The sequence below is a fragment of the Mycteria americana genome, chromosome 4 (assembly GCF_035582795.1).
Source record: "Mycteria americana isolate JAX WOST 10 ecotype Jacksonville Zoo and Gardens chromosome 4, USCA_MyAme_1.0, whole genome shotgun sequence".
Classification (NCBI taxonomy): domain Eukaryota; kingdom Metazoa; phylum Chordata; class Aves; order Ciconiiformes; family Ciconiidae; genus Mycteria; species Mycteria americana.
In genome coordinates this window covers 3,084,445-3,102,241 of record NC_134368.1, presented here as the reverse complement: position 1 = coordinate 3,102,241, position 17,797 = coordinate 3,084,445, and the positions used below count along the sequence as shown (strand labels likewise).

The 17,797-nt window shown below is 44.0% G+C and overlaps 1 protein-coding gene across 1 annotated transcript in view; it reads left to right on the top strand.

The window, feature by feature from the left end:
- The window catches only part of ATRN (attractin), a 159,740-nt gene extending 142,559 nt beyond the window's left edge, over positions 1 to 17,181 (top strand). The window contains exons 27-29 of the mRNA XM_075499466.1: positions 164 to 271; positions 14,092 to 14,206; positions 15,248 to 17,181. Coding sequence (XP_075355581.1) covers positions 164 to 271; positions 14,092 to 14,206; positions 15,248 to 15,372 — 348 coding nt within the window. The 3' untranslated portion in view covers positions 15,373 to 17,181. The remainder of the gene's footprint in view (positions 1 to 163; positions 272 to 14,091; positions 14,207 to 15,247) is intronic.
- Positions 17,182 to 17,797: the final 616 nt, after the last annotated feature.

Sequence of the window (17,797 nt, the reverse complement as noted above, 5' to 3'; positions counted from 1 at the left end):
ACCATTATCTGCCTGTACCCTTAAGCCTGTTAAAACACCAGGAGATTATTTTTCCATGTTCATTGATATCCCTTCGCATTGGGTAAAACCTCTCAGATAGATGTTTTTTTCATCTTTGTGTTGGAACAATATGATAATAATATTTTTCTGTTTATTAAATTAGCAACTACTCCGTGAGATGCAACAGATGGCAAGTCGCCCCTTCGCCTCCATCAACGTTGCCTTAGAAACAGATGAAGAGCCGCCAGATCTCATCGGGGGAAGCATAAAGGTGAGAGCTGGTGCTTTAGGATGGTCCTTACCACGATTCATCATGGATGCTTGGTTTAAACTGTGGTTAACGCAGTCATCCCAAATCCTCTATTTGTTATGTACCTGCAAGAAACCGTAAGTCCGGGAGGGCCGAGAGATACTGGTTTTATTTGCTTTTATCCCTTCGGGTATGCATTTACAACTTTTGGGCTGGTTTAGATAAAAGTTACAGTTTGTAGGGTATGAGATTTTGTGTTTGCCTTGTTAGTTTTGATGCCTTGAACTAGAGAAGAATGCAGCTTTACGCAGTAGAACATTGGGCTAGAAATAGCTATAGGTGCTGCAAATAGAAACCATTCTTCTGCGGTATCTCAAAGCAAACAGGAATATAATCGTGTGTATGTACTGTAATAGTGTTAACATATTTCTGATTATAAATATATGCTCAAATACATCTTGTGGTATGCAAATAGGAGTGCGGAGAAACCATTGTCTTATACCAGGCTGGCATGTTCTTAGACACAACATGCTGTATTTTTAGGAAAAGCATATTTAAAAGGACACTAATGAATTAAAAGATCTTTTTCATGTGACGCTTTGACTAGCAGACTTGTATACAGAAAGAAAAAATTAAGAACCTGAGAACACTGATTATTTTTGTTTCCTGTCTAAGGTAGCTGTTTTGTTTTATTTAGACTTCAGTTTTTTGGAACTCTTCCTCATTAGTCCAGGCACAAAGTTTCTCACCTTCTGTTACTGTGACAAGAGAGCACGTTCTGCTTTTCTATTAAAAAAAATGTGCATTTTAATTGTTGTAAAGCACATGAAAACAATCTGACCCAAGAACTTCTGTTTGGTGAGTAATAATATTTAAGTCTTGGCCTTAGTATCAGGAAACGCCACAATTAAGGTTGTCTGCGTAGCCTTAGCTCTTCCTTATTTATCTGCGAATATAGTCTTTCACGGCAGGTTGTAACACTTTTTTCACCTGATTGGTGTCCTGCAGCATCTTCTGGGTGGACGCTGCGAGGAAGAAGCTTTTCAATATATTGTCTTAGCTTCGTTATTTGTTCTGGTTATTTACTGTGTTCCATCCAAACCTTTAGTCCCAAGCTTGAATGATTCCTGTGATTGCTCCACATTTGAGTGCTTCAGGAATTAATCGTTGCTTTTCGCTGAAGTCAGGGATTATTGTCCCTGTTTTGCAGAGATGAACCTTGAAGCATAGTGAAAAGAAAGGAAAATTTTCAAAGGTACTCAGTAATTTGGGGTAATGAGTGACAGGGCAGCTAAGCTGGCCTGTCTCTGGGACCTCTCCTTGGAGGCTCTGAGTGGTTCTTCTCCCCACTGACTTTCATTTGACTCCAGATCATTCAGTTTTTCTGAGTTTTTATAATTACTCTACTTCTGTTATAAGGATGGTAGGCACTGGAAGTCGTTAACCGCTCATAGCTCACCAAGACTTCAAAATACATGCTTGTAAAATTGGATTGTCACTCAACAAATTGGAATGAGCCTTTTTTTCATTGCTTCATCGAAGAAGCCATGGGATGTGTATGGATGTTCCCATCGGGCTGGAGGCGGATTTGTGAGGCTGTAGCCTGGCTGCTGATGTTTTTGGGTTGCAGTCTGTCTGTCTGGGGGCAGTTCCCTTCTCCTCTTTCCATTTTGTGGAAATAAGCTAACTGAAAGCACCTCTCCTGTAGGACCAGGCCAGAACAAAGCTGTCCCAAACTTTTTAATCTGCCTGACAAGTTCGTCTACACTTACAAACTACGGAGAAAACAGAAAAATTTGGATCTCTCATGTTCTGATTAGTGTGTTATTTCTCCTCTTGTTCAGCTGCCAGTGCTTTTACCTTTTTCATTTGGGCTTTGTTGTTTGCTTTCTCCTCCATACCTCTCTGCTGTTTGTTTTCTTCTCAGTTTCTTCTTTGATTCTAGGAATGTTGAACTCTTCTCTTTTGAAGTGCTTCCGTAGACAGCACCGCAGGCAGGATTTCATCTTTCTCTCACTTGCAGCTAAGCTTCCTTGCTTTCCCATGTCTGCCGTCTTCTTCCATATCCCGCTTGTCTGACCTCCTTGGCTTACTCGGGAATGGATGGAGAAGCCGGTCTTACGCATAATAAGTAAGACTGTGGACAGATGTCCTTTTTCAAACTCAGAAAACTGCTAATTGCCCTCAGCGCTGATAACTCCTGCAAATGTTTCTTAATCCACTTCAAGCATAAATGAGACGGTCTGATTCAGGCAAATAGCACAAACCTTGTACAGTAACCTGGGGCCAAGTAGGGAACGTGGACATGGATGGTTGTGCCAGCAGGTAACTTCATCTGCTGGAAGATCTGGGTGCAGAACGAGGATGCTTTTCCGTGACAAGGAGAGTCGCTAAACTTTGGGGGGGGGTTATATAATTTTTTATCGTCTTGGAGAATTTGGGTAGGGGATAAAAGTATGTCTAGAAGCCTGGAGTGTTTCGGCGAAGTTGAAATCAGATGGAGAGGAGAGGAGGCTGAGGAAGATTGTGGAATGGGGAATGATGCTTCTGAGATAGCCTGGCCTGTTGGATGCTGCATATAAATGAATTTAAATAGGAGTGAAAAAGCAGTGTCAAGATCTATGGGGTCAGCTTCGGTTTTTCTCCTCAGCCCTTTTGCACCTGCATGGGAAAAAAGCTCTTAGCAGGAGGGAGCTGCAGGAAGATGGGATGGGATGATACAGAAATGTGGAACTGCATTTTTCTTTGTGTTTTGTCTCTTCTTTAATTATTAGCCAAGAAAAGAGTGAAGAGGAATGTTGCTACGTTGTTGGACTGTAAGCCATTCTCCAGTTACTCTGCCATTCGCTGCATCAAAATTTGAGAGCCTTCATTTTAATGCAAGAAATCCAGACTTGCGCTATCATAAATGCATTGGTGTTTTTCTTTCCCCATGTGAATCAAAGCCTTTGGTTAATAACGAGTTATTTGAGGGTTACAAAGGAGAAGTGGAAAATGGGACGTCTTGTCTGCAAGAGATTAATTTCCTTTTCCATTGTGCATAGCCAGTTGGCAGCCAGTGTCAAGCTAGTTCCATCCTAAGCTAATGTTTTCCAGCTGGACAGTATTAGAACCGTGTTTTCATTTAGTATTTTTCCTGGGGTACTTAGAAGTAATAGAAAGTGCTTTACCTGCAGGGAAACTATTCATATTACAGTCTGCAGCTAGGCAACACGTAACTAGCTGCTTTAGTTTATTTCCCACTCAACAAATACCCAGTGGATCACAAATCTACCAGTAAATTTGCTTAGTTATTACAAAATCCGTTGGCTCTTCTCTGCAGCTTTTTGTGCGTTCTGAGGTGCTGCCTATTGCAATTTCTCTTCTAAGAGTATTTAACGTCCCTGGTATCTGGGACTCATCCAAGTGTCTGAACTGGTATTACTGTAATTCAGGCTTTTTTAGGTCTTGTTATCTAATTAATCTAAGTTTTGTAGTCCTCTGCAGTGATTTTTAGAAGCAGCTTTCCTGAAAGAATTTGGAAAGTTTCTAATTTTGACATTGATTTCCAGGTATCTTGAAGCTGGTAAAGGCAGGAAGTTAACGCTTATAGATTCTTGGGAAAAAGACATACACAATATAGCAAGGAAACGCTTAGCTTGAGCAAAACACCTACAGGATCAACAAGAAAATGGTTGCGTTAGAAAAATGTATCCTTAAGTTGGAAAAAAATTGTCTTGGAAGCTTTTAGAGGATTTGAAACACACTCTTGTAAAACGCAGCATTTGCCTAGTAGAGCTGGTCCGCAGAGCAGCCTTCGCTGTGCTGTGTTTAGGGATCCAACGTGCGAAGCCAGTGCTAAGAGGTGATTATTTTTGCATCTGCGATCGACAGGCTGTCCACACCTATAGTTGCCTAAATGGAGTGAGAATACTATTTGGTGAGCAAAATCCTTGTGAAGTTCATTTAGCGTGTTCTGCACCTTCATGCCGACGTGCATTTACTTCTTCTGTGTTAGGCTTCTGAGGGCAAAATAGCTTCACTGCAAATGCTTAATCAGACATCAGCTCACCAAGCTGGCCGATTCCTTAAAAATAGCAGAAAAATTGACGGAAAATAGCATCTTACTCTAGTAATTAGTTTGCTTTGTTATGGAAGAAAGTGCTGTTGAGTGGTTTAAAGACTGCCAGAAGGTCCCATCTGTTCAAGAAGTACAGAGATGAAGTGGTGGGCTGATTTAGGAGTGGGCAAGGGATACCACAGATTTATATTTTCAGTCTACTTGTATTTCGCATCTGAGTGGTGCCCTTGTTAAATTCCTTTTACGTTGCAGTGAAGTTGCAACCGTCGGTAATGAGCAGAGAAGGGAGTAGTTAGAAGTCCTGTGCGAGAGGGCCATGGGTTTGGGGAAGCTGCAGGGCTGCCACTGCGGTGAGGAGTGATTTGAAATGAAGCATCGTCCCGCTCCGGCTCTTCTACAGGGCACCTTCATCTTAATTTTTATGTGTAGCTCTATGTGGGGCTGTTTCATGCGATGAGAGAGGTTAAGTGAAGAACAACTAAGGGCCAAGGAACTGATCGTTTTTAGGGCTGTTATCCTGTTCTGGTTGTCACTCTTGGTGACTCATTTCCCCCGTAGTTCACATGTTATTGACCCATGATTAGTCCATCAAATTTGCTGATGGACCAGCTTCTGTGACCCCCCTCCCAGCCCACTTCACTTAAAATGAGCCAGGTTAGCGTAAGCACGGCGAGCACGAAGTCTCCCGCTTCGCCGTGCCACCGAGCTGAGACCGGGGGTCCTCATGCAAGCAGGCGGATTTGGAAGGATGGCAGGCTTGAGCTGCGATATATAAAAGCAGTCTTAAGTAGAAATGGCCAGGCTATCGAGGTGCATTGGAGGGGGACAGAGGAGGTTAGGGTTTTTCAAGGGTGGTATAAATAAGCTGAAAGGGAGAGTCATTCATTATCCTCCAAAGGATAATAGTTGGAAGAAGAGGATGAAATTGAGGGGGGGAAACGTGAACTGAATAATGTTAATCTGATGTGGCAGTTGCTGGAGATGGTTCGCACAACAGCCTTCGAGGCCAGAAAGACTGGTTTTATTTCGCCTGACCTGTCTAAGGCAGGCTGCTCGGCCTTGTTAGCTTGCTTTTTGAAATGCAATTTAATTTCTAATGTATTATTTCTGGGGTTTCTAGCGTTTGCTGGTTGTAGGAGCTTTTCCTTGCATTAAAGCTAAGGCGTTCAAAGCACGTCAGCGTGTAGCTGTCTCCTTGTCTTTAGCAAAAGCACTTCCACTCATTAGGCTCGGTCCGTGTGCGCGAGCGGATGGCAGGAGCCCTCCCGTTGCATCGGGGTGATGAGGGACATACAACGAGAAGCGACATCCCAGCTTGTACTTTATATTTGGTGTTAATTCTGCTTATGCTGGCCCACTTTCTAATTCATGGAAAAGTGTGTACGCTCGCCTTTGAAGGAGTGCCATGCTAGATGGAGTTGCCAGTGGTAAGACGGGAGCGTTATCTGGGCAGCCGAGGTGTGTAAAACGGATTAGCTGCGCTAGAATTGCATAGAGTCTGGCTGTGATCCGTACTGCGAAAGCAACAACAAAAATACCTGATAAAACCTTCACCTAATGAATTATTTCCAGTTAACTAGTGCCGGCTATCTTGTTTTGATTCCTGTTGCAAAATTAGGGACTTGGGGGGAAACTTTTGACACTTCCATAATGTAATATGGAATATAAATATTTGGAAGGGAGCTATCATGAGATCAACAGAGACATCTGTTAAGCCTGCCTTGTATTTAGGGAATATTTGGCTTATAATTGAGATTTAACTAGTTTTAGATGTGAAGACTGTAAATTTTTCAGCAGGATGGACCCTGATTTGAGCTGATAAGGAGGAATTTGCTGGAAGGAGAGGAAGGAGCATGAAGCTTCCCACAGGAGAGGGTTTTTCTGAGCTCTTTTTTCCCTCTGGTGCAAACGAGTGTCTCTTCTGCTTGCAGTACTAATAACACCAGCAGCTTCTCAAGAACATTATCAGGGATCTGTTTGCATTCCTTTATGCCAAGTAGTTGTGTGTCTTGTGTTTTCAGTCTTCATCCAACTGTCCTATTTCGTTGGGTTTTTTACTTGTACTTTTTCATGTGCAAAACCCAGCCACGTCGTCAGAAAGAACCAGAAAAACCCTGCCTCTTCACCCATATAAAATCAAAATAAATATCCACTGTTGGCCATATATATTTTGCCCAGATTTGATACCCATGGCCTCGTCCATCCCATCCCCTCCCCGGGGCAGCAGCAGGGAATTGAAAAAGAAGGGCGAGTGCTGGCTTACGTGAGCGGCGATGCTCAAAGCTGTGACATGAGCTTTTGCCATTTCGGGGTGACTGCTTTTGAAATACAAACTTGCCCGGCGAAATCCTTTCCTTCGCCGAGAGCTTGTGTCTGTGTTTTGCTGGATCGACGATGTGCGCTTTAAAATAGAAAGCAGTTGTTAAATGCAGTGGGAGCGACCTCGGTGCCCCGTGAGGCTGGTTCGCGTTTATGCTCCCAGTTAGTGGTAGCTCAGGATGCTCGGGTCTGTATTTTCAATTTCAGACTCTTAGCATTCATCTAAAGGTTTGAATATTATTTTTGTTTAGTTCCTCGCATGCAGGAACCCAGTGTTGGGGCCGAGTTGTGAGCAATTCATTCCCCAGCCCCTGCCACTTCCAAGGTAGATATCAGGTACAAGGTAAATGTAAATTTTTAATCTAGACTCATTTACTGCAAATTATTGCTGGAAGTTCATTCATCTCTATCTTGGAGGACATACATATTGCCCTGAGAATATGATTTTTAAAACTTAATACTCTATTTTTTATAGAAAATTGCTTGTAACTTATTTTACAAATGTTCAGTCAGCTTTTAATGGCACAATTTAAAAACTTGCAAATGGAATTTGACCCTTTTTCTACAGAGTGAAATCATCTGAAGAAGTGGAATCAAATAATAAAGTTGAACTGTTTCAGTAATGTTCCTCCTCTCTTCCCCCACCATAAGATTTTTCCTTTATTTTAATTTCCTTACTGGAAATTGAAAACCATGTAAGAGTTATTTGATCAAACCACAGAAATATGTTTTCTTGTTAAGGAAAAAAAATTCTCTACAGTATTTTTTTTATACATTTTGAAAAGCAGCGTGCTGGCAGTGTATTACAGAACCTAAATAAAATTGATGCTGTGTTTTTTAAATTACACAGAATATTTATTGTTCTAGCCATTAGTTTTATGTGACACATTATTAACCTTTAGAATTTGTCGAATATAAGCAGCGTAAATAGAAATAATGAGATGAAATAAAAAAGAAATGTTTAGGTTGAACATCATGCAATTCAGCGTGATTGCGGAAAGCATTTGGCTGTGAAATTGTCTCCCAAGGGAACTGGTGGTGGACTCCACACCTGGGTCACCTAGAGATAGCCCGGACAAAGTCCTGGAAAATGCCCTGGATGTGTAGAAAATCCTGCTGGAAAAGCCGGACTAATGAGGTGACCTAATAGGTCTCTTACTGCTTTTAACTTCTCTAATTGTTTAAGCTTTACGCATATTAAGTACATATCAAAACTCATAAACAACTGAAATTGCTTGGCTTTTTAGTGCTGGTTTTGGCCAGTAAAGTCACCTGTGGAAAACAGCTGAGAACACGTTTTGCTGCCTCCAGGAACAAGGGGGTTGTGTCACCACTTAGTAAAATACCATTAACTTTAGGTTTTCATCCAAAAAAGGGTAGTCGCCGTTTCCAAGCACGGCCTAACACAAAACGCATGATAGAGCTTCCCGATTAAAACCCAAACGCTGCGGCGCACCTTCCTGACGGTGCACATTGCCCAGTAAAGCGTGTTTAAACCTGAGAGGTCTTTCTCGGTTCTTTTGGTCTTTGTTTGACGTTTGCACTATCCTGATTTCTAGTAGTTGGGTTTTTTCCACCGTTCCCATTGATCGCAGCTTTGCTGGTGTGGAGGAGCAGCCAAAGTCCATTGCAGGAGAAAAGTTCAGCCTATTTGTGGCCAGCGGGTCGAGGGAGGGGATTCTGCCCCTCTGCTCCGCTCTGGTGAGACCCCCCCTGCAGTACTGCGTCCAGCTCTGGGGTCCTCAGCACAGGAAAGACGTGGACCTGTTGGAGCGGGTCCAGAGGAGGGACACGAAGATGATCAGAGGGCTGGAGCACCTCTCCTATGAAGACAGGCTGAGAGAGTTGGGGTTGTTCAGCCTGGAGAAGAGAAGGCTGCGGGGAGACCTTATTGCGGCCTTTCAGTACTTCAAGGGGGCTTGTAAGAAAGATGGGGACAGACTTTTTAGCAGGGCCTGTTGCGATAGGACAAGGGGTAATGGCTTCAAACTAAAAGAGAGGAGATTCAGAGTAGATAGAAGGAAGAAATTTTTTACGATGAGGGTGGTGAGGCACTGGAGCAGGTTGCCCAGAGAGGTGGTAGATGCCCCATCCCTGGAAACATTCAAGGCCAGGTTGGACGGGGCTCTGAGCAACCTGATCTGGTGGAAGATGTCCCTGCTCATGGCAGGGGGGTTGGACTCGATGACCTTTAAAGGTCCCTTCCAACCCAAACCATTCTATGATTTGATGGTCAGCTGCATGAAATTGTCGCTCCAGCACACTCACAATATTTCTTTGAGGACAAGGAGTAGCTTTAGGGAAGGGTGCCTGACAGGTAGACCAGCTGCAGTTGTCTGTTCATAGCCCAGATACATCCTGGGCAGCACAGCATCCCCTTCGCTGACCTCCATCCTGGTTGCAACCAGAAGGGAGATGGTCTTCTGGCTACACGTTTCTTACTGCTTCTGTGCCTGTTGGCTGGGTGCAAGCGTGCTCTGTGTTTCCTGAGTCAAGCGCACGGCTCCTTTCTGATGGGCTGTTGGATGGCAATTTAGCTCGTAGGGATTGACCCACCACCAGAGGTGAGATCCTTTTATCCCATTAACTGTGGTCTTCGTCCATGCGCTCCAGCAGCTGGGCTCTGCTCTCCGCTCTGTGCCCAGCTCCCGGTGTGGGACTCTGCTGTTCAGGCATCACGCGAAACAGTCATCATGTGCCAAGTGTCTGAGGGATGCACCTTATTTGCATAGATTTGAATAATGTCTACTTTATTGTGCCATTAAGCCTTCAATAAAAAGGAATTGCTTCTATAATTCAACAATGAGTTTATCAAAACACTCTAAATGAAAGTCTCTGGCAGAAGCTGGTTTTAACCATCTGATGAAAGGTGTTACAAAGTTTGGAGATCTACTTTTTTAAGTGGGCTATTAAAAACCACCTGTCAGACTGAAGCACAGGCGTTTATAATGACCTGATCTCTGGTTCCTGAGTCCATTCCAAACCTTCTTGCAGAAAAGCAGCTTGGATCTGCAACAAGAGCATTCAGAAACCACGCAGGAGGCTGATGTGCTGCAGAGGTGGGGAAGGAAAGGAGATGTGAGCTCTTCTTAGGTCTCCCCGTGAAAATTCAACTTGATGAAGCCAGCCAGCTTCTCCTTAGCTGCTTTAGGCCATGGTAGCACCTACATAGGTCACGTCAAAACACGAGCAGGCTCACGGCGAGGCCAGCTGTGGGTGAGATCCACAATCAAGATAGCCATTAAGTTGCTGGTTGAATTACCCACGTGTTTTCCTCCCTGTCTGCAGAATACGGTCCCCGGGCTCCGCCGCCGGGTTGCTCTGTATCTCGCAGAGGGCACGGTTTGCCCTTCACTCCCGGCTGACCTCTTGCTTGCATCAAATCCATCGTTCCCGTCACTCGGCGTGTGAGTCAGTTCATCAGGCTGCGCTTTGTCTCTTGGCCTGGCGAGCGCACGCTTGGAGATGAGATGCAGTATGAGTCACAGTTCAAAAAGCAGGTGCCTGAACTGGTGCTGTCAAAAATAAATTTGCAGGACTTGATTCTTTATGCGGGTTTTTGTTGTTATTAACTGCAGCTTGTCTCAGGAAAATGGCTGGTTTTGGTGGACACTAGACCATTTTTTCCCCTTTTAGATTTAAGATCGAGATTAGCTGCAGCAAGATGATTTTGTGCTTAGTATATTCCTTCCAAATTAGCTTGCAACTGCCTGACAGATTTTTGGATGCATCATTATAGAAAGTATACTTCCTTGCTTTGCATGGTTAATAGAAACAAAGTGCCCCATGCAGTGAAATATTAACAATTCTTTACTAACGCTCAGCTTTTCTAAGCAGGTTGACGAGTGAAGGAAGGAGGCTCAGAGGTAGGTCCTCTGCCCTCAACTATCCGTGGTACATCAGATAGATTCAAAATTCACCGCAGCATGAGGGTCAGACTCATCCCCATGAAATAACACCGAATTTTAGGTATCGGCATGGCCGGGGTCTGCTGTCACTCGCTGGGGGACAGCACTGGCTGCATGTCTGGGGCTCTTTCAGCAGCAGCGACACCTGTGTAGGAGCTCCTCATGGTTCAGAGAGGGACCAGGAAGACGTCTGACCTTGAGGAAGGAAATAAAAATCCCATGGAAAGGGAAAGATCGTGCCCACGGGGACTCATAATGAGAGTTTCTGCTGCATGCTCAGGGTTCATTAGTTGGAAAGGGTAGAGGAAGAAAAAGGGTCCTGCTTAGGGCTGAGAGATGAGCTAAATTACCCTCAAAGTCCCTTCAGCTCTGTGACTGAGAGTTGTGTAGTGAACAACTTCTATTCCTTACCATTTTATGATGTGCAGGAGAATCAGGGTGGTTTTGATACCATTACAGAGGCCCTGGCAAAGCCTGAAGTGCCTCTCGGGTCACCCATGGTCCAGAGCAGCAGACGAGGTGCAGAGAGGGACTGTTGGGAGAACTGGAGAAGAGAGTGTGTTCAGAGAAGAAATTCAGAGCGTTGCTCATTCAGATGAGCCAAACGAAGGCCAAGATGTACAGCAGGGTAAAGCCCAGGGTTAAGGCACAGAAGAACGTCAGATGGATGAATAAATTTAGGTGGGAAAGAATTGAGGTTAGAAGAAAGTTTCTGGTGTCAGAGCGGTGAGATCCAGGAGCAGGGAGCCTCTGGAAAGGTCTCGCAGAGGTGATGGCACAGGCTGAAAGTGTAACTACTTTTAAAGCAGAGCACTGCTCTTCTATGTGTAGTCATCTGCATTAGTGAAGGGCTGGATTCGGTGACCGTGAGAAGTGTTTTCCAGCCTCCTGTTTCTGCATATTGGCTGGAGGATGGTGAGCGTGCTGCTGAGCATCCCCGTGACGTTACAAAGCGTATTGGAGTAGAGTTGCACTGAACAATTTATGTTGGGGAAGGAACAGAGTTGCAGAAGCGTTTTTATTAGAATCATAGAATCATAGCATGGTTTGGGTTGGAAGGGACCTTTAAAAGTCATCGAGTCCAACCCCCTTGCAGTGAGCAGGGACATCTTCAACCAGATCAGGTTGCTCAGAGCCCCGTCCAACCTGGCCTTGAATGTTTCCAGGGATGGGGCATCTACCACCTCTCTGGGCAACCTGTTCTAGTGCTTCACCACCCTCATTGTAAAAAATTTCTTCCTTATATCTACTCTGAATCTACCCTCTTTTAGTTTAAAACCATTACCCCTTTTCCTGTCGCAACAGGCCCTACTAAAAAGCCTGTCCCCATCTTTCTTGCAGGCCCCCTTTAAGTACGGAAAGGCTGCAATAAGGTCTCCCTAGAGCCTTCTCCAGGCTGAACAACCCCAACTCTCTCAGCTTTCCTTATAGCAGAGGTGTTCCATCCCTCTCATCATTTTTGTGGCCATTAATCCAGTAGGAGTTAAAAGCAAATACATGAAAAAGGTATTAGAAAAGACAACCTCTTCTTGGCTTGTTCAGTTGCTCCTTCACCCTTCTCTTCCCCCGATACTCCTTCTCTGCTTGGGCTTTGCTGGTCGCTCTGCTCAACGCTGAGGATGAGCGTGAGCGCTCGCTGTAACACCCAAGCACCGTGCTCCAACCTCTGGGATTCAGCAGGACTGTTTTATTAACAGTGGAATAAGTAAGGTACTTGGCTCTCTCCAAAAGAAAATAAACTTTGTGCTCGGTGCATGCTCCCACTCGTACGCCAGAAGTCAGTGGGCTGTATTTCTGTAGTTGCGTTCTCTGTGCTCTCTCCATTACCTCTGGTAATTGAGTCGCCTGTGGGATATAGCACCAGGGTATGCTTGGTTGCTTTGTGGGAAAAGCATTATTTTGAGTTTGATCCCTTTGCTGGGGGTGGGGAGAAGAGAAGATGAAGAAATCTGCAGTCATAAACCAGGCAGACGGCAGCTTGCGTCGTTATAGCCTGTACAATACGTATTTATCTACCTTGCACAGACTAACAAATTGTTGTTGCGATCATTACAGTAAATATGAGATATGAAAACAGTTTTAAGTTTCATTTTGCTTGCTGTCATTTCTTTTTTTCTTTTTTATTGAGCAGCAGTAATTTAATAGCATTGTTCGACTCCTGTTCATTTTTTTCAGTGTCTTGCATTGTATTGAGTTTCTGTTGAACATTTAAGTACAGTAGTACAATCTTACGCCTAATGGAAAAAGCAATAATTATTTCATTAATACCAGGGTAGAATTTGTCCATACTAAACAAGAAATCAGAAAGCACGGAGCCTATCAGGTGACATAGTGTTTCTCAGCTTTTTCTGCTTACGTGAAACAAAAGAAGGCACTCTCTTGTACCTGCGCTCATAGGCGTAGACTTGCATCCTCCTCTTACTGTTGTGCCATCCCACAATAACACTGATCGCCTCTAATTGTCTGTGGGATCGGGACCCGGTCAGGTAAGAACATATTTTAGTTTTGAGGCTGTGCTGTTGCGTTTTGTCTTTCTAATGACCAATTGAAATTAGTTGATCGTTCAGATAAAACCTTTACAAGAATACAGTGGGAGGGGATGGTCAAGGACACTGAGGGTCAGCAAGGCATCCGTCCCCCTGCTCCTCTAGGGTGGGAGAAAGCTGGCTGCCCGTTATATCGTCATAGTTATCAATTCACCTGTTATCTGAAAACTTTATTTCATGTCCGTGTTTGTAATGTAAGCGTGAAATATTCGTATTCAAAGTAAACAGGCTTCAGTAAAGCATGTTAAGAGTAGTCCATCTTAGGATACGACAGGTCACTGAAACCAGATCCGGAGCCAGGATCACAAACCAGTCCTCTGCTCTACTGAATCCTCTGCTTTTCAGTTGAAAAAAGGACAGTACAATCCAGTAGACTTCCTAAAGCACTTTCAGCTCCCAGAGCAACCAGCTGCCTAAGAACATAGTGCAGCGTGGTCTAGAAGACCACTGGAAAATGAACACGACCCCTTGGGAAAGAACAGAAATGAAAGGCAGAATTGGGGGAGCACAGCTTACAATGAAATAGAGAGGTGATGGGGGGTAAATATTCTTTACCATGTTAATGCGTACAGTGCTGTGGAGGTTGTCATGTGGAGTTAAACTCTGGAAATGGAAGTTGAACCGCCAAATCGCAGCGGTCAGGCGTGCCGATATTTGTGATACGCTGCTGATGGGTTCAAAGGAGAGAAGAAAACCTCAATCCTGTTGTTTAGCATAAGCTGCTCCTTTGTTACTGAATTTAGGGAGAAATAAAAGCCTTGTGCAGTGCTTGGCTTTTTAACGGCTAGATTTTTATTAAGTAAATGCGTTTTTTGCGATGACTAGGGTTTTGATTGTTACTGACATTGGTTTTAGCTTTGCTAGCCACATGCTGGAAATTTGCCAAGCGCAGAAACATGGTTCATGCCCTGAAGCTTGTACAATCTGAGAAAGACAACGCTGGGGTAAGAGGGGGGGTGTAACACACTGTATAACATTTGTTTTCTCCTCTTCCTTCCCTCGCTGCAGACCGTACCGAAGCCAATAGCGCTGGAGCCCTGCTTTGGGAACAAAGCGGCCGTTCTCTCTGTATTCGTGAGGTTGCCTCGAGGACTTGGGGGTATACCACCACCGGGACAGTCAGGTGAGGGGTAGCGTTGTCTCCGCTGGCTTGGTGTTAACGCTGTGCTCCTTCCCCAACCTTACAGATTCACCTTACAGTTTCAGACTTGATCCCGCAGTAATTGCTCTACCCACACCGCAGCTGAGGATGTGCTCGGGTTATTTTAAGCTAGCTAGCTTGGGCCCTGCTAGCTTCCGACCTGAGGTTTGATTCAATTTCTTGGGTCAGTTGATGGATGAACGTTTGATATTTGGATTACACTTTAGTTTATGGCTGGGGAAAAAGGAGGATCTGGTACAGACAGGTTTGCAGTAGTTACTTATGAAGACACTTGTCTCCCAGCCTATTCTCTCCATTCCCAGCTCCATTTGTAAAGAGACATCAAGTCCTTTCGAAGCATCCGTGCCCTCCTCTTAGCAGCTCTGGACAGAGACGTTTTCTCCATCCAGCTTAAGGCTTCCTTGTTCCCAGCCCCTTCTCACTTAAACCTGCTTGCAGGGCACTGAGACGTAATCTCCTGGGCAGTTTGTGATTTAACTGGGATTTCTCCGGTGCGCGGTGAGCGTGGTGAAGCAGAGGATTTTAAAAGAGTATTAGCTGGGTTTGAGAGGGGATGCTTTGGTTGTGAGCTGTATTGAACGAAATCCCAGACGGCCAACAGTGGATTGCCTGTGGAGCTGTCAAGAGGAGGTTGCAGAGATGACGGATGTCCGGGAAGTGCAGTGGAACCTCCATGCACATGTGCGTTCAGGATTTATTCTAGCACATCTACTGGTGCAGAGAAAGACACCTCTCTAATATTATGGGTTTCACATGCATTAATACCCACGCTTCTTATTTCCAGCTTTTTCTACTGCAGTTGCTTTCGATAAAACATGCAGTATTTAAAAGCTTATTTCAGAATAGCCGCTAGAGTTTAATCTCTTAAGCCAAAATGCTTTTCTAGGTTGTTTTTTTAAGAAGAACTCCAAAAATGATATTCATTTTGTGGCTTGGAGGGGTTTTCTCAGCTGTGGCGGAAGGATTTGTTTCTGTGACTGTTATTTTGTTTTGTTGCCTCAGGTCTTGCGGTGGCCAGTGCACTGGTGGACATTTCACAACAGATGCCAATTGCCTACAAAGAGAAATCGGGTGCAATACGAAATCGGAAACAGCAGCCCCCTGCACAGCCAGGAACCTGTATTTGATGCATGGACATCAGAAACTGTATAGGGTTTTAAACAAAACGGAAAAGTAATACCTAGGAGGAGGAGGAGAAGGATTGCCAAGTTGTGTCACAAGAGACTAGAAGCACTCAGAAAAACACAGCTTCCTTGAACCCAACTTTTTCTCTCATCTACGTGATAGTTGGCTTTATTTGACAACTGCTCCACTTAAGTTTTACTGACACGTGGCTTCAGATTGCTCCTTTGTTTTCTTCGAGTTTAAAGTAAAATAATTTTATTGCAGGTCCAGTAACATCCGATCACCGCCATTCATGGTCAGTGTAAATAGAACAGTAGTCCAATATGAATGACACTCAGGTTTATACATGGAAAGTGCTTTGTAGTTCATGTATTTATCAAACTGTACAAAAAGAAAAAGATGCAGTGTTTACAGGTGTCAGCTCTCAACGCATAAACACTACTACTAATCTTCAAAGCATCTTCATCCTTTGTTTTCATTTAATATTCTCTGTTAATTCCCTCATTATTTAAGTGGAACTCTCTTCCAGATAGAGCGTTTTTCTAGTCATCATGGTCCAGGACATCAGGAACGCAAAAGCTGGGATGGTTTAAAGGTTAATGTCACATGTTGCTCAGACCACATGCAATACCTGGAGAAGTTGAGTGTTGCTTTTGAAGGACTCAGTGTTTACATAGTCTTAACCCGCTTGGAGTACACCACACACAAGTGCCTAGACTTGAACAGATCTAGGGAGTGAGGAGACTGCTATACACATTGCTTTTTGACATAATTATGTTCCTTTTAAATATATGTAAACACACATATATATAGTCACCCAAGGCAATCTGTGTTCTTTGTAATATATCACGTGCAGTCAGGAGAAAATGACATTTTCCTGACCAACAAACTACTCGACCAGATGGAAATATCTGGAGGGGAAGTAGAGTTTCAGGATCTCGTAAGAAAACTCCTGGTTTCACCAGTGCTTTTAATAGAAGCAGTTTGTGTTCAGGTCAGATAGGTTCTATTTCTTCTGATTTTCTCTGCCCATTTAGCCTCTTTCCCTCCCTCTTCCTCCTGCCATTCTTCTGGATGAGAGCTGAGCTGCGTCGGGGCTCAGAGGCACCGCATCTCAGCAGTAAGATTTGCTTCACCTCTTTACAGGATGTAAAAAGCAACACTCCGGGTGCCAGATCATTTGAGGATGAAGCAAAATAGAACTTTAAATAGAAAGCAAGCAGAGCAGCTTCGTTTGGCCACAGGTTTGCGCTTTACGTGATCAGTTACTGGTATTTCCCCTTTGGGTTGAACTCTCTTAGATGTTGGAGAAGGTGGCCTGTTGGTGAAAGGAAGGGACTTGCGAACAGCAAAGAGAAGGTTTGGCTTTTGGGGGACGTATCAAACCACCTGAAGTATTCTGACTAGCTGGCATTATGTTTTGAGGCTGGACTTGACCCATCGGTCTGGGCACGCTGGTGCCCGGTGTCTCCCCTGATTCTGCCATGTGGCGCAGTGCCGGGGCCACGCGAAGTTGTGATGCTGAACCTGGTAGGAAGATGTTACATGAAGGTGCCAAACGAGGCGTATAATTGTAGCTTAATCACAGTTAAGCGTGGTTTCATTCAGGTCACCGAGTCGCTGGTTTCTGATGAGGACATCTAGTATTTATGAAATGGAGAAGTAACAAATTGAGGGGAGTGAAGGAAAGTGCTCTTGCATCTTCTGGCCAGGTAGCACCCTTTTCCAAAATGAAAGCCAAGTAACCGCATCTTTTTTTGTGCACGTTTTGGTGATCGATCACGTATCAGCCACTTGTTCCTTTTTTTTTTTTTTTTTTTTAAACTATTCTGAAGAAGTTCTTTGGAGCATGTCAGCATCGCAATAAAGACGTGAATTGCTGTGCGTGTCCGGACAGCAGTGATGGGGGACAGCCTGCTGGTTTAAAGACCGTGGTGGATTATAATTCTGATTTAATGTGTCGTTTAACAAATACAACAGAACAGCAGAAAAAATATTGGGGGAAAAAATGCATTTTATATATTTTTATATATATTTATTTATATAATTATATATATTTATATATATAATGCATCTGTTTCTAAACTAGACATTTAAATGCCCTCTGGGGAAAAGAAATTTGGGGGGAAAGAAATATGGGAGGGAAAGGGGTGAGCTATGTCTTTTAGAACGAAAGGGGTTAGGCAATTTAAGTTTTAACTGATGCACAGATTACCTCAGACAGATTCATCTCCTGAAAATATTTCCTAACTCCCTATATGTATAGGGCTAACCTGAACTAGAGAAATTATACTGGACTAAAATCCCTCCCCTGTTATTACTTTGCGTGTTTTCAGTTGTGATGCACGTCCTCGTGTTCAGAGGTGTCATCGTCTTGCTTCTCCGACACTTTTCTGGGGAGGAAAACTCCCAACCCAAATTGAGAAA